This window comes from Spermophilus citellus (assembly GCF_964194105.1).
Source record: "Spermophilus citellus genome assembly, chromosome: 5".
NCBI classification, from domain to species: Eukaryota; Metazoa; Chordata; class Mammalia; order Rodentia; family Sciuridae; genus Spermophilus; species Spermophilus citellus.
The window spans coordinates 84,563,674-84,580,368 of record NC_138186.1 but is presented as its reverse complement, the minus strand read 5'-3'; the positions used below and the strand labels follow the sequence as shown (position 1 = coordinate 84,580,368).

The 16,695-nt window shown below is 35.2% G+C and overlaps 1 protein-coding gene across 3 annotated transcripts in view; it reads right to left on the bottom strand.

Annotated features, from left to right (window-relative positions):
* Nucleotides 1–211: 211 nt before the first annotated feature.
* The window catches only part of CD109 (CD109 molecule), a 133,285-nt gene continuing 116,801 nt past the window's right edge, over nt 212–16,695 (bottom strand). For all 3 annotated transcript variants that reach the window (XM_081295359.1, XM_081295360.1, XM_081295358.1), the window contains 5 exons: nt 13,047–13,112; nt 10,075–10,217; nt 6,197–6,344; nt 4,007–4,109; nt 212–1,765 (listed from right to left, as the gene is read on the bottom strand). In XM_081295359.1, coding sequence (XP_081151485.1) covers nt 1,590–1,765; nt 4,007–4,109; nt 6,197–6,344; nt 10,075–10,217; nt 13,047–13,112 — 636 coding nt within the window. In that variant the 3' untranslated portion in view covers nt 212–1,589. The remainder of the gene's footprint in view (nt 1,766–4,006; nt 4,110–6,196; nt 6,345–10,074; nt 10,218–13,046; nt 13,113–16,695) is intronic.

Sequence of the window (16,695 nt, the reverse complement as noted above, 5' to 3'; positions counted from 1 at the left end):
CAGATATCATCACATGGAGGCTCAAATATCAAAAGTACCACTTTTAGAACAGACTGTAGAACAGATTTTAAAAATTTTCCACTTGAAAAGAGAGTCAAGAAAATTAGATATTTAATATTTAACTACTACTCTCTGAAGGTCTACTTTCTACAAATAGGATGCAAGCACTAAAATAATGATATCCAAAATATCCATGAGTAATATACACACATCCACTCCAATATAATTTCTTTAAATATAAGCATTCTTTTTAAAATTAACTTTAAAACATATCTTTGCATACTTTGATTTTGATAAATTTATTTTTAAATAGCTGAAAATATTATAAAGCACCCTCTGGAGCCCATGGCAAGAATTTCACAGCACTCAAGAAAAAAGCCATAGAGTCAGGAGCAAAATTAAACCACTTCTCAGATTTACTTTTTAAAATGCCTAATTTTTTTATATGTCTAAAATATTTCAATATATTTGAAAGGAAGAAAAGAAAGAAGAGAGAAGGGAAAAGGAGGGAAGAAACAGGAAAAGGATTTTTCTTTAAAATTCTCACCCAGAAAAAAGAAATACAACCCTCACAAAACAGGGTAACCAATGAACTAGGTGCTCAGAATTCAGGAATATTCTTAAAGATCCATAGCAAGTATCAAATGTCACTTGACAGCTGGAAGTCTGATGCTTAGACCTCTGAGCCTGAAAAAGTTTTTAAGGATCCCTGGCCAACATTATGGAACTTCAGATCAACAGTCATGTCAAGACTCTGTGGTCCCCACAAACCCTGACCCTTCCCCAGACCACAGCGAGGTAGGTCAGTCTGCTGTGGCTGATGTGAAGAGTATCTGTGCCCTGGCTCAGATCATCTCCTGTCCTAAGATACTCTGGTCTGAGTCACCTAAGGCACACACTGCAGTAATGAACTCTGTCCTGTCACAGCCAAGGTGTGGGGCTGAGGCCTGAGGGCAGAGATCAGCAACAGCACCCTTAAGTTTTCAGTATGTTCCTCACCCCTGAGCTTAACCTTTCTCATTCTCTCTAGACAAAAAGGAGAGCACAGGTAAAAAGTTTTGGAGTGGGAAAAGATCATTTAACTCTTAAAAATTCACTACCTACATTCTAAAAAGAAAGTAGTGTCCACTTAAAAAAAATGTACTGAGACCATGGGGCATGAGATGGGCAATAAGGTTAGGGTAGGAAGGACAGAGAATAAGCTCTTCCTGCAGTTTCCCAGGGAAACCCATCTTGAATACTAAAGCAAACTCTTAATGTGATAATGCTGAAGAACCTAGGTTAATAATGATAATCTAAAATAACACTTCTATTGTGGAGAAAACAAACACTTCTCAAAACAATCCTAAAAGATTTCAAGAGGGAGAAAAAAAGATACACAACTGCAATCATTTTGACCTTCCCCACCAAGGTCAGGTGAAGAAATCTTTGCAAGTCTACATACTAAGACCTGATGACCATCTCCCAAGTCCCACAGAAGGTGGGAAAAAAATGTTTTTCAAATATGTCAGAGGCAATATTGGATTATGAAAAAAAACACATATGACTTTTGGAAATGTTCATTTTACATGGAGTCCTTTAAAAATAAGTTACAACCAACATTGCAGAGAGAACAGAAGCATGACACAGGAAATAACAAGGATTGAAGAGTGATGAAGGGAGCCTAAAGCTCCATCCTCACAAGGATGGCAGCCCTGGACGTCTCCACAAAGGTCACAAGAGGACAGCTTCACTCTGGAGTTGTAGCTTCTCACCGCCTGTCTCCCTGTTCAGAGAGGCACACATCAGATTACACATCTCCCTTGTTTAGAAACAGTGAATTTGCCAGAACATAAGAGCATTTCAATACACTTTTGTGAGTTTTCCATTCTTCACATCATTTTCTTTTTCTTTACAAGAAACAACTGAAATGCTCAAGAAAGGCCCAAACTGCAAACCAAATCCAAGAGAGAAACAAGGCATTCAGTCCAATCTATCTACCACCAGCAGTTGGCCGGCATTAAAAGAGAGCAAATGGACCACAGCTGCACACTATGGTCACAAGCAGGACTTTAATCTCTTTCTGGAACAGGAAAATGTTTTAAATTGAGGATTGTTTAGCCTCCTCAACAGTTTATTTTAGGATGACATTTTCTTTGCATTCAAATAAAATTCTAATCATTATAACAACTGAACAAAATATTGGCCCTGGCTTTATTTTAAAATACATAAATAGAAAGGAAAGGTACTGAGGAACAAAATTGATCACATTATATGGTTACTTTGTGTGCATGTACTAATATATGACAATAAATTCCACTATGATGTATAATTACAATTCACCAATAAAAGTGAACAAAAAAAGGTAATAATACTTAAGTATGTAGTGAAGTCTGTCTATGCAATGCCTTGTTTCAATGTTTTAAAACTTTGAGCACACAGGGTTAAAAACTATTCAATCTGAGTATAATTTATAGCACAAACAAATATTTTATAAACTATATAAAGTCTGTTAGTTCTATTTATAGTGCTATAGAGAGCACTATAATGAGCTCACTGCAAAACAAAACTGAGTTTTATTCTATGATTTTTAATCACAAAAAACATTATTTTCTAGTTTCTGTGTAATTGTTTTGTAAATCACAAACCTGTTTTGGAATTTTTAAAAATGAATTGGTGGGAAAAAAATGAATTGGTGGGTTTAATTATTCTTATCTTTCTCATAATCTCATTTTTCAATGGCATCCTCATAAATAGGTTGTTTTACACACACCAAAAAAATTTATATAAATGGAATATTTTTCACTTCTTAAATGCTTAAAATGTTTCCTGTGCACCTAAGAAACATAATTGGGGGATTTTGCAACCAGGTTAAATAACAAAGTTGGCTAGCAAGGTACAGTCATTGGGTCTCTGTGGTGGATCTCATCTCTCTACCAGGAAAAAGGGTGCTACTCCTGTTTTTGCAAAATATCCCCCCAAGGGTTTTCTCGTCCTCAATCCCAACAGGAGGAATAAGGCAAGATAAAAACTCAGAAAGAGAGTCTTGAATACTCTGTCAAGCACTATCAAAACTTAAGTATATAGTGATCAAGTTCATTTTTTTAACATGTAATTATCTGAAACTACCTACCATAAGAGAAGGTTTATCCTTCTCATGCATTCTGATGATTGAGTCTTATTCAGGATAAGACTCATTACAATTAGAAACATTAGCCCAGAGATCCCACACTCACAGAAAGTCACTCTGTGATGAAAGTAGATTATTCACAATTAACTTGGGCTATCTCTAGGCCAGCTATTTTCATATCCTAAATTCCTATCATTTTATAAAATAAAACATTACTAGTCAAATCAAAGAAGTTATCTTCCAGTCTATATTTTTCTCTATACACTAAGAAAAATCCTGTTATAATGCATAAAAGTTTTAGCAAAACATCAGTCCTTCCCAATGAAGAAACAACTACAAATGTTCTTTCCTGAAAAGCTCCAACTTGACAGCAGGAGCCTGATGGAATAGAAGTTTGGAATAGAAGCAAAAAAAAAAAAAAAAAAACACAACTGGATTCTTTCATCACCTTCTCCTCTGAAGTTTGTGATTATGAATTAAAAACCTAAAACATGCCGGGCACTGTGGTGCATGCCTATAATCCCAGTGGTTTGGGAGGTTGAGGCAGGAGCATCAGAGTTCAAAGCCAGCCTCAGCAAAAGGGAGGGACTAAGCAACGTAGTGAATAAAATATAGAATAGGACTAGAGTGTGACTCATTGGTTGAGTGTCCCTGAGTTCAATCCCGGTATCAAAAAAAAACAAAAAAAAATTAGCAAAAATGTCACTCTATAACATTTTTATGCTAAATGTTGTCATTAGCACTGATTGTAAATTATCAATCGTCTTCATTCAAATAGAAAGCTCACCTCCTAGAGGCCACCTCCTACACTTGCCCCCACTTCCTGTGAATAGAAGAATGATAACTGAATGCCTGGCTTCACTTGTAAAATATTACAAACTCCAGACCACAACTTACTTGGTTCATAGTAATCCACTATGGATACAGAAGCATCTTGGGTATTTGAAACCTTAAAGTTTCTCACAGCAGGAATATCAATACAAAATTGGGTTTCATTTACCTTGAAAAATACAAAAAAGACTTTTAAGGGGTTATGGGTTGGCACACCATGTGTTCATAAAAAAGTAAGAGAGATCTTTTTCTTACCATTTTAGGAAACAGAAACTGATATTTAGGGAAGACTTGTACTTACCATGTACTGCAATAAATACTTTCTATTAATTATCTTTTCTACCTTATAAAGCAACCCTTACAAGTCAGGTATTGTTCTTAGTTCTATTTTGCTGAAAGGGATATTGAGAATTAGAATTGTTAAGCAAACATTCAGCCCAAGGGTGCATGCTTATGGGGACATGGTTCCTTATCCAAATCCTCTCTTTCAGAGAGTACACCTGTCCTCTAATGATTCACAGAAGCCCCCTCCTCCAGAGAATTACCCTCAGCTTATGTGGGCCACCTCATGCAGTAAGTGAAGCCCTGAGGTGAGGGTACACCCCACAATTAGGTATACCCCTGCTCAATGTGGGGTACCAAAGGCCCACCTCAACCGGGTGCAGTGGTGCATGTCTATAATCACAGATACTTAGGAGGCTGGTGCAGGAGGGACACAAGCTCGAGGCCAGCCTGGACAACTTAACAAGACCTTTTCTCAAAATAATGAAAAGAGCTGGAGATGTAGCTCAATGGTGGAGCACCCCTGAGTTCAATCCCCAGTACCACACACATACAAAAGGCCAGCCTCCCTCACTCCAGGAGGAGCAGTTTATGCCAATCTGACAAACAATGTCAGTTAAGAAATCAAAAATTAATAAATTCCTTCAAACATTCATTATATACCAACATCAGTAAATGAAAAAAAATTAAATCAATCAGAGATCATTGGGCACTCAAATTAAAACATTAACAAGCACATCAAAGATGCAAGACAAACTCCAGAAACAATTACTAAATAAAAACTTTAAACTTTTTTTTCAAGTTCCAAATCAGGTCCATGGCTTTCAAGCATAATTTAATATAAGAAAATTCCTTAACAGCAAAGTAATTTAAAGGCTAAATTAGCTTTAACGGGACTTTAATCAGAGTGATTTCTGAAGTGCTGAAACAAAGAAGAACATTCAGGATTTAGCTTTTTAAAGGTAAATATTTAGCAATATTTAGTATATTTCTGACTCATACTTAGCAAAACTGGAATAAGAAACACATGGGTTCCTCCCATGTAACATGCAATCCCAAGAATGCTTAGAAATCAGTTTCAGTTCAACCTCTGAGTTTCATATAGATGCTAGAAGAAGATAAAAAATTCACATACCAACAATTTTGAAACCTAACGAGTCAAGGCTGGAATTCCTCCCTGACCTCTTCCTGCCATGATTTTTACTCTTATCCTTGGATCAGTACTACTCAGACAGCAATGGAAAGGGTAGCATATAATTCTTGGTATAGACCAAACCTCTGACAATATTCTTCTATAATTTAAGCACCTTTTTGTTTCTTCTTGATGTTGGGTATAGAATGTAGGGCCTCACACGTGCCAGGCAAGCGCTCTGGCCCTGGGCCACATTCCCAAACCTAAGCACATAACCTTTTAAGACAGGAATAATAATCACTTAGAGATTTGTTAAAAGCTTCACAAGAGCATTTTAGAACATGTAATTAAAGCTTTCATCTTTTGCATCTGAGCAAGTATGTTTAGCAATTCCTGAAGGTAGAGGAGTTCTCAAATTGAGATCTGGACTGAATTTCTGAACTGATAAGATGGCAATCTCTACACATTTTGCATCTAATATGAAATAATGATTTCACTATCAAGATCTTCCTCAGGCTCATGATTAATAATAACTCTAAACTAATTATATGGTGATGTCTTTTTAATGTCTTTTAACATGGTCATCATGTTAAAATCATTCAGGGACACAAAAAGCTGAAAGAACAATGACTTAAAGAAAACGTAAGTAAGAAAGACTGTGTGAGTGTGCATGTGTGTCTGTCTGTGTATGTATTGCTGGGGATTAAACCTAAGGCTTCACACCTGCTAGGCAAGCACTCTACCACTGTTACATCCTCAATCCCTAAGGTAGACTTTTGAGCACAAAAAAATGGTGACTTTATCAATAATTACCCTTTTGAAACTTAGGTTTTACTACTTACAGAATCTAAATAGAGGTTGAGCTTTCCATGATCATGTTCCACCTTCTTCACTGTCTCACTTAAAGGAATTGCATCTGAAGGCACAGTAAAGCCACTAAGAAGGTTAACTTCCATAAGGGCCATGCCACTCCTATCTGGGCCCAAAAACCTACATCCAAAAAAAAAAAAAAAAAGAAAAGAAAAGAAAAAAGGAGAAAATCCTTTAGGAAAAGCTATAAATTGTTAGCAAATGATTTTCAGACAAAAATTAAAACTGTAAAATATTACTCTAATATCATTTAAGTTTAAAAAAATGACTCTAGAATATTTCTGAACAGGTTACCCTTTTCCTACATGTGTAATATTCTTTCAACCATATGGGTAATGCTAATATAACAATGAGGTCACTGGACAGATAGGATGAAATGTCTATAATCCAACAGGCTTGTGCTTTGAGGTTGTCACAAGTACAATGCATATCCTTTCGACTGATTCTAGTGGTGCTTTCAGTGGTGATTCCAAACTGTATGTCATTTTCACTTTCTCAAAAGTTAACAGCATCAAACTTTCCAGCTGAAAGCCCAAGACCTTTAGAGTAACATTGCTTGACCACTTAGTGGCAGATGCCAGCCAAGCCTGTAGGTTTTCTTCATCTGGTTTTAGAAAAAGAAATCTAGCAGGAAGAGGCTTTCCTCCTCTGTTTTCACGCACACACTGAGCACAGTACATGTTTTCTTGAGCCACCCTGAGAGATCTGCAAGCCTTGGAAAGCTTTATTGCACTGCATTCTTCTTTCACCCTGTCACACCTCCCACCTCACCCTTATAGTAACTCCCAGCTCAACACCACAGTGTGAGCATCAAAGAATCTGGGCACCAACAACATGTTGTCTCCTTCAAAATACATATTTTTTTGAAAACAAATAGGTGGCAGAAGTTTTTCATCTGGAACAGGAGTATAATGTGGTTATAGAAAGAAGTTTGCCTCCAACACAAAAGGATCATAGTATTGTTAAGTTACTTCCTGCTGTCCCGTTTGATGGCAAAAGCAAGAAGGCTGTTTAGAAAAGTTTGCTTTTTAGAGCAGCAAACGGATGCCTGCCAAACATGACTGATTGAAAAGCCATTCAATGCAACTTCTAACCTCAGCTGGCTCAGCCCTCTGAAGCAACTGAAACCATTTGCTGGGCATTGCACTTAGCCAAAGTAGGTGCTATTGAAAACTGAGTAAGTGGATTGAAACCAGAGGAGTTTGCATGTGAGCAAAAATTAAAGATGAGAACAGTTAATCTTTTTAGATGCTTAAAAGTATAATGCAGATTATACTTTCACTACCTTGTCAAAGCACCTTGGTTGAGCAAAGGCATTTGAAAGACTAGTTTACTAGTCAATGAAGAATTTGCTAAATTATCCTGCCCCACAGAAAACCTTGTCTGAGGTCACGTCTTAGACCCTGTTGATAGGAATAAAATGCCTGAATTATCAGGCAATCTTTTTATAAAGTATCACTAAAAATAAAATTCAGTGCTTTTTATTACTGAAAAATATTATTAAATTCAATTATTTTTATGTTGTTTGTGTTTGATGTAATAGTTTTTCTCAGAAAACTAGCAGTTGCATTTAAAACTCTTCCTAGCCAGAACAGTGGCATATGCCTGTGTAATCCCAGCTACTTGTGAGGCCGAGGCAGGAGTATCTCAAGTTCAAGGACAGCCTGGGCAACTGAGTGAGACCCTGTCTCAAAATAAAATAAAAGGACTGGAAATGTAGTTCAGAGATAGAACACTTGCCTAGCATACATGATGCCCTGGGTTTGATCCACTGTTGCATAAGAAAGAAGAAAGAAAAAAAAAAGAAAGGAGAAAAGAAGGATGGACAGACCAGCTGACCTTCTAAAAAGCCTCCACTTTCACATGAAGACATTTCCTTCTTCAGGATCTAATTACCAATCAATATCTGATGCCCATTTTATTCCTCATACTGGATTAAGATTTAAAATCCTGCTTCCTTACATAAACCCCCATACAAATAAGGAGACCTCTGGCCAGGGATACAGTTCAGAGGAGGTAGTTCAGCTTGGCTACAGTATGTTCAAGGCCCTAGGTTCAATCCCCAGCACCAAAAATATAGATAGATAGATAGATAGATAAATAAATAAATAAATAAATAAATAGGTCTCTTCATGGTCTGAATCATGGTTCTACTTCATTTCCTCCTCTGTTTCTTCACTTGATGCCCCTGAGAGGTCAAATCTCCCTCTCACAGGTCCACAAAGGTCTTCTCTGACTTTTTCAAAACCACAATTTTAGACTTGCTTTGAGGATACTTTGTATTCATTTCTGCCTCCCCTTCCAAACAGTAAATTCCATGAAGGCAGCCTGGTGTCTTTTTTTGGCTCAGCATTATATTCTCATGCCTGACTGCTGACACACAGAAGAGACTTCACCAATATTTACTGAGTGAATGAATGAGGGAAAGAGAAAAACAGGGAAAATAATAGCATTTAGTGCACGGAGTTATTGAAAGGCCTAAATGAAATGCATGTAAAAGCGTTTTGTACAGTTGCCTGTCATATATATTTGTGATAAATGTAGGTTGATTGTTGACAATAATAACAATTTGATGTTGTCATTCTTGAACACAGACAATTGCAAACCTAGTAAATAACAATAATAATAATAAAAGCCCCACTTCCTTCTTAGCTGAAAAGGAAGCCACTGCAGAGATGCTGCTATTTTCCTAGTACAGAATGTCCAAGAAGGTAATGCAAGGTGCAAATATGTAACACTGTGTCCCAAAGTCATGAATAAGAAGGCCCAAAGATAGTACAGACAGTAGTGATAATGCAGGTGATTTAGGCAGTGGTTGAACATCAGGATGAACACTTAGAGATGGCTTTGAGGAACATCTGGAAGCTCTGAACCACACCAGTGACCTTCAGCCCAAAAAGATAAGTTCAACCATAATGGTATGGGATATTTGAAAAATGCAGACAGCAATTCCTTGGTGTTAGTGCATCCTTTCATAGTAGCTCCCAGCTCATGCCAAAAAATGCAGATGTAACAGGAAAGACTGAGAAAGAAGAAACTGCAAAGCCTCTTGATTCAAGAAGTTTCTCAGAGTTGTTCTCAAACTTGTGTGTGCATTAATATGACCAAGAAGCTGAAGAGGCAGCTTCACAGCCTTACTGTGAAGTCAGCAGTTCTGAGGTAGAATCTCTTTTCCTCATGACTTAAGATCCTCAGATGCTCTGGATACAAACCCATCTAAGAATTACCTCAATTAAGTACTTCCAGACAGGTTCTAATTATCCAAGATGCAAATCTAAACTGGAATATTTTCAGTGCATCTAAAAAAACTTTTCTTCATTGAATGTGCATGCTCTTATAAAGTTCAGGGTCAAATGTATAAATAAATGGAGCAAAGTATGTTATATGCATTTATGAAATGTCAGAATGACATAGTATATATAAAATGCACTAATAAAAAACAGACTAAAAAAGTATAAAAAGTTAAGGTTAAATCTGAACCTGAAATGAAATTATTTTGACAGAAAAATGACTTAACAGCAATAAATAACTATTTTGGAATGTTAAACATGATTGGTTAAAGTTTTCCTAAATTAGATTTGAATTTTATTGAATTTATATATATTTTTATATTCTAGTATGTTATAAAATACAACAAAAACTTGTGAACAATTCCTGGGCATGTCTAAGAAATGTTGAAAACAATCAATAGTACTTTTAGTCTGTAATCTGAAGTCATAATTACATAACTGAATTCTTCATGAAATAAAAGTCCCTACATATAGTTTGATAATTATACATAATTAAATCTTCAAATCTATTTTTTAAAGAAGAAAAATAAAGAAGAGGAAGGACCTAAACAGATACCTACCTTGTACACACATTCAAATTCACATGATTGATATCATCTTTATTATCTTTTACTTCAACATCTAAATCAAAGCCTTCTTGCTTTTGGATAGACTTTTTTCTTCTAAAAGACCCTGAATCTTTCACATTATAAATAACATTGAACTGCAATAAATAACAAATTAGCAGAAATAATAAATTAGCAATATATTTATTAACAATCAATTGCCATCACTTTACATTCTAAATATTAGCTAATGATTCTCTTTGGGATAAACCAAATTAGATTTGTAACCTTCACAACTAGAAAAAACTCATTTCACTGGCCAATAATGTGTCATTAGCAACAAATATTATTACAAAATATTATTTAAAAATTATTTTCAAAATTGTAGGTAAGGGTGGGGTTGTAGGTCAGTGTTACAGCATCTGCCTATCATGCACAAGAACCTGGATTCTATCCCTAGTACCAAAAGAAAGGGAAAAAAATCTATATCAAAAATTTTAGGTAATATTTCAAAGCAAGCACCATAAAACAGTGTATAATATTCATGGGATATTGTTTTTATAAAGAATATAAAGCACACCTTTGAGAGGAAAGGGTGGAGCTATCTTCTTGAGAGTTTTATGTAATTTCTAACTTTAACACCAAATGAAATGTTTTTCACAAACTGGAACCAAAAAATCTCTCAGTAAGATAAATGAAAACTAAAACATCGCCTGTTCAGCTGCTGGGGATTCTTTTTCATGATACAATGCTTTTCAAAGATGATAAAATGATGGACTTGAAGTCAAATGGGTCTTTTACAGAACACAGTCAGTGCCCACCACTGATGTGAAAAGTGCTACGGGAATACTGGGACAGTATGAGGGCCAGTATCTTCCTCAAAGTGATCCTAAATCAGAAGGTTAGGAATGCACTCAAAATTTCCTAGGCCATTCTCATCCCAAGATGAAACAGAATCTACTTAATTGTTTTATTTCATCCACTTTTTTTACTACTAAGGTTCATAAAGTTGAATATTGATATGCAACATTATATTTTCTTTTATTTCTACACACATACACATACCCCTCAGAAGTAAACATTAGTGTCCTTCCTATATTTAGATACTTTGAAAAAATCTTCTCACTAAACTTCACTTTTCAAATCTAAGAGTTGTAGTCTTTTATTCTATCACAACCCAATAATCTTCCATCATATAATCATGTAATCTTCCATCTCTTTGATCATCCTGATTATCTTACTTTGGACATTCTCCAGTGCTTTCTAAACTACAATAATTAATTATTAATTTTAAGAATAATTTTAATTATTGATTTTAATTATTATATTTTAATTATTTCTGGAGAAGAAGTTGATGGTTTCATAAAACTGGAGAGATGGTCTTTGTTATTTTCATCATGATCCTTCAGTGGCATGCAATTTTCCCTTCAGAGATCAATGTCATCAAACAAGGACTATTAGATTTTTCCACTGTGTCATAATTAATACCTATCTACAACTAAGTGTTAGGACTTATGTATGGATCACAGTAAAGCTCTACACTTCACATAGAACTCCAAGAGATCTTGCAGTTGATTTCCAACAGCTTAGCATCTTATTACCCAAAAGAATTTAACAGCTACTACAAATATAATAGTTTTCTGTGCTCTTCTTCTTCCAGAACACAAGAATCTCAATATCCATTTCTGGGTGTCCAACGTTTTTCCAATTATTTCCCTCCAGTATAAGAAGAGGCTATTGGTCATTTCTATTTTTTTCCACATATTTATATAGACATGGGACAATGAACATTCTAAATATTATGTACCACAGTTACCCCTCTGTCCTTCAAACCTCAAGTAACAAGCATTTGGTTTCAGTGATTTATCTATATTTGGCTTATTGAAAATGAATCCCAACAATTTGTTGATTTAAGCATACGTGATTTTTATATTGTCTAAAGTATACTGCAATATTTACATTGGCATTTGCTCTTTGCTTTAAGACAGTTCAGGAATGAGAATTTTCCCATGGCCTTTGTTAGTAAAAACCAACAGAGATTATGCACTCATTCTCTTAATAATGTAAATAATAATCTAAATAATCTTTAAAAATTATCAGGAAATTTCTAAATCATACCTGCTAATAAGCAAGGTATACCTGCCCTTGGCAGCATACCAGTTTTCTCAATTAGAATTAGTGTACTGATTTTTTTTGAAAGTACCATTTTTCAGTAATGGCTACTGCATTACTTTCTTGGAAAGTGTTTTGAGGTTGGTTTGGTCTTTTACCCATATGTATAATCATTTTCAGTCTATCAGATATTATGTGGGGTTCCAATGAGATGATTTTAAAGTCTGTATTATTTTCATGTATTTTCAGTGTAATATGTATTCTAGTCAGTATTTTCATACTACTTCCAATTTACTGTAGCTCTTGCTTTATCACAAAAAGTAGGCTTCTTCAAGTTTTCTTCCTGTACCACAGCATTGAACATAATAATGCTCTAATTTTTTATTTACTATTATGTAAGGATTTACATTAAAAGAATGCATTTCCTATTTTCAAGACAAAAACTTATAATGACACACTGACCTTTATATTCTTGGATAAATATTCAGAATATGTAAGTAAAATGTGTATTTGTTCATCAGGTAATAATAGAAACTATACCAACAGTACAATTCCTGAATTGTAAAAACCAAAAAAGTGGGAGTTCCCAACTATTCACTTAAATCATATTAAAGGATTTTAACTCTCACATCAAAAGGCAAATAATCCCCTAAACTCATTTTTCAAACTGATTATCAATACATGACTCTTGTCTACTCACTAGTGCATAACACCTCTAATACCTTTTACTAAATAAGAGTAGTATATCTTACCTAAGTCATAGAAATAGATAATTAAGAATTTTATACAAATCGTCTAAGATAAAATTTAGCAACATTCCCAAAGAATTATTATTAAAAGTCATACTTAGCTTAAAAATAAACATTATTACATACCTGACAAATAGCAAATCCAAAACCACTTGCAGAAATATTAACTGTAGTTGGCTGTTCCACAGCAATCTGAACAAAGGTGGGGGGGAATGAATGAAGAATGAGTGTAATTTTCCATATCTAGTTCCTTCCAAGTAGCCAAAGAAATCAGTGTCATCCTCAGTATGGGTAGAAGCAATCCATGGAGAATTCTGAGAGCTTTGCATGGTCTTACAAGCCAAAGCTCACCTCCTCAAGCAGTTACACAATGAGGCTTTGCATCTGTCCTCTGGAGGAGCAAGCCAGTGTAGGGTGTCACTATTCCACTGTCTTCCCAACCTCTTCAAGGCTAGTAACTTGTTCAAGCCCCTGTTAGTTTGGTGCTTGCCATAGCCCCACGTGTGTAAGCTGAAAACTTCCAGAAAGAATACAGGTTTGGAAAGTGATGCCACCTGATGCCACCTGATGCCACCTGCATTCTGCCCCAACTAGTTTGATTAGAGCTGAGAAAAATTTTAACAAGCTGAATCTGCATTGGTCTCATCATGTAGGGTTGATAAGACTAAGGTGAGTGCCACAGCAAGGAGCTGTGATTTCAGCCCTGTCCCTTCCCTCTCCTCTTGAATTACCTAGATCTGCACCCCATCTTTTATCAGAGGACAAGTGATTCAGGAGGCCCTTCAACACAACTGGAGCAACCAGCATCAGAATCGATTTCACATAACAAAGTTACTATCAATAATACCTGTGGAAAATCCCAGCTCCTGATGGGGACTTCCACTCTCATAATAGAAGTGGCTACAGAGGGCACATTCCATCTACCCTGCTTCCTATACCACATCTGCCTGAATGTTTCCACTCTTAAAGACTTGCAGAGAGAGTGGAGGCTTTTCTGACTCCAACATGGAACACTCTAGGCCCAAACTGATAAATCACAACCAAAGAAGCTATAGGAAAGTTACACTACATAGTCCATTGGAAATAAACTCAACAATATGCAACAAGCCAACACCCTAAGTCATATTCTCAGAGGAAAGCTGCATAACAACAAGGACACAACATAAATGTGGAAGAGATACCAATCACAATAAATGCATGAATCTCAATGTAAAAAAACAAGGGACATGAAAAAATAAGGTAATATTTCGATAACTTCTACCTCCATAGTAACAGATTTCAAGGATACTGAAGTGGATGAAATGCCAAGAATTCACAAGAATGAGTTTTTTAAAAACTCAATAAGATCCAAGCAAATATAAATTAACAATTGAAGAAACTGAAGAAGACAATGCAGAATATGAATGAGCAAGTCAATAAATATATGGAATCTGAAAAACAACCAAACAGAAATCTTAGAAATTAAAAGCTCAATAAGTCAGATAAAATACTCAGTTGAAAGCCTCAACAGCAGAGTAGATCAATTAGAAAAAAAAAAGTATACTGGATTTTGAAAACAACTCTACCAAAATATTCCATTCATATAGCAATAAAGAAAAAAATTTAAAAGAATGAAGAGAACATACAAGATCTCTGAAACACCATTAAAAAATAAAACATCCACATAATTGGTATACCCAAGGGAAAAAGTGACATACAGAGGGCACAGAAAACCTAGTCAATGAAATAATTACATAAAATTTCCCAAGTCTTGGAAAGATATGGAAATTCAGGTACAGGGGGAATTTAGAATTACAAATAGACATGATCAGAAAAGAACCCTTGCACAACATATTATAGTTAAATGGCCAAATGTACAGAATGAAGAAAGAATATTACAATCTAAAACAGAGAAGTGCTAAGTAACATTTAAAGGCAAAACCAGTAAACTAACATCAGATTTCTCATCTGACACTCAAAAAGCCAGGAGGACATAGAAAAATGTATTTCAAGTCCTAAAAGAAAATAACTGCCAACCAAGATTACTAAACCCATCAAGGTTATCCTTCAGAATCAAAGAAAAAACAAAGACCTTCCAAGATAATCATAAACAAAGAGAATTCATGACCACTAGACCAGAATTATAAAAGAAAATATTATACCCACAAGAAGAAAGATAAACACAATTATGAGAGAACATAAAAAAATAAATCCCACTAAAAGAGTAGACACACAAATGAGAAACAGGAAAGAATCAGACATTACCAATGCAATAAGCCATCAAACATCTAAGATGACTAATAGAGGAAGAAACATAGGATAGTCAAAACAACTAGAAGAAAGTTAACAAAATGGCGGGGGACAAGTATATCCTTTTCAATAATAACTCTGAATATAAATGGTCTTAACTCTCCAATTAAAAGACACAGGTGAGCTGAAAGGATTAAGAAATAAGACTGAAAAATATGTTGCATACAAGAAACTGACCTCACCTACAAAGACAAATAGAGACAGAACGTGAAAAGATGAAAAAGGTATTCCAAACAAATAGAATCCAAAAAGCAGTGTAGCTATAATTGTATGCAACAAAATAGACTTAAGAAAAATCAAAAGAGAGAGAGACAAAAAGGAGACAAAGAAGGACACAGTCATGGTTTGGATTGGAAATGTCTCCACAAAAAGTTCATCTATTCAAAGTATGATCCCCAGTATGGTAAGGTTCAGAGGTGGAGCTTTTAGGAAATGATTGTATTATGTGAGCTATAGCCTCATCAGTAGATTAACCCATTTGATGGCTTAATAACTTGAATGGACCACAGGGTGGTAATTGTAGGAAGATAGGGCATGGCTTTAAGAAGTAATTCCCTGGGTGCATGGCCTAGGGGACTACATCTGTCCCTGGTCCTTTCCTATATCTCTCTCTTCTTCCCAGTTGCAATGAGCAGAGCAGCTCTATCGTGTCCTACCATGATGTTTCTGCCTTGAAAGCAGTCAAGCATGGACTGAATCCTTTGGAACCATGAGCCAAAAGAAATATGTTTCCTTCTAAGTTGTTCATGTCATGTATTTGGGTCACAGCAACTAAAAGCTGACTAACATAGCTTCTATCATTCAAGGGAACGATACATCAAGAAGATATAACAATTATAAATATAAATTCACTGAATGTTGGGCACCCAGTTTTATAAAACAAATGCTACTAGACATAAAGGGAGAGAGATGCCCTAATACAATGATAGTGGGGAACTTCCTGCCCTTCTCTCACCAATAGACGTATCATCCAGACAAAAAAATGAACAAAAAAAATCAAAGTTGGATTATACTATAGATCAAACAGATTTAACAGACATCTACAGAATATTCCAGCCAACAGCTGTGGTCTACACATTTTTTTCATTAGCACATGGAATTTTTTCCAGAAGAGGTCATATATTAGGCCACAAAGCAAGCCTTAACAAATTCAAAAAAACTGAAATAATTTATTGCATCTTATGTGATCACAATGGAATGAAACTAGAAATCAACAGCAAAAGAAGCTACAGAAATTATACAAATGCATGGAGACTGAAAAAAAACACTATTGAACAGTGGATCATGGAAGAAATCACAGGGGAAATTAAAGAATTCTTGAATCAAACAAAAAAGGAAACAAAACATACAAAATCTGTGGAATACAGAAAAATCAGTACTAAGAAGAAAATGTATAGCAATAAGATCATCCAAAAAAATGAGATCTCAAATAAATAACCTAATGATGCATCTCAAGGTCTTTGAAAAATTAAGAACAAACCAAACC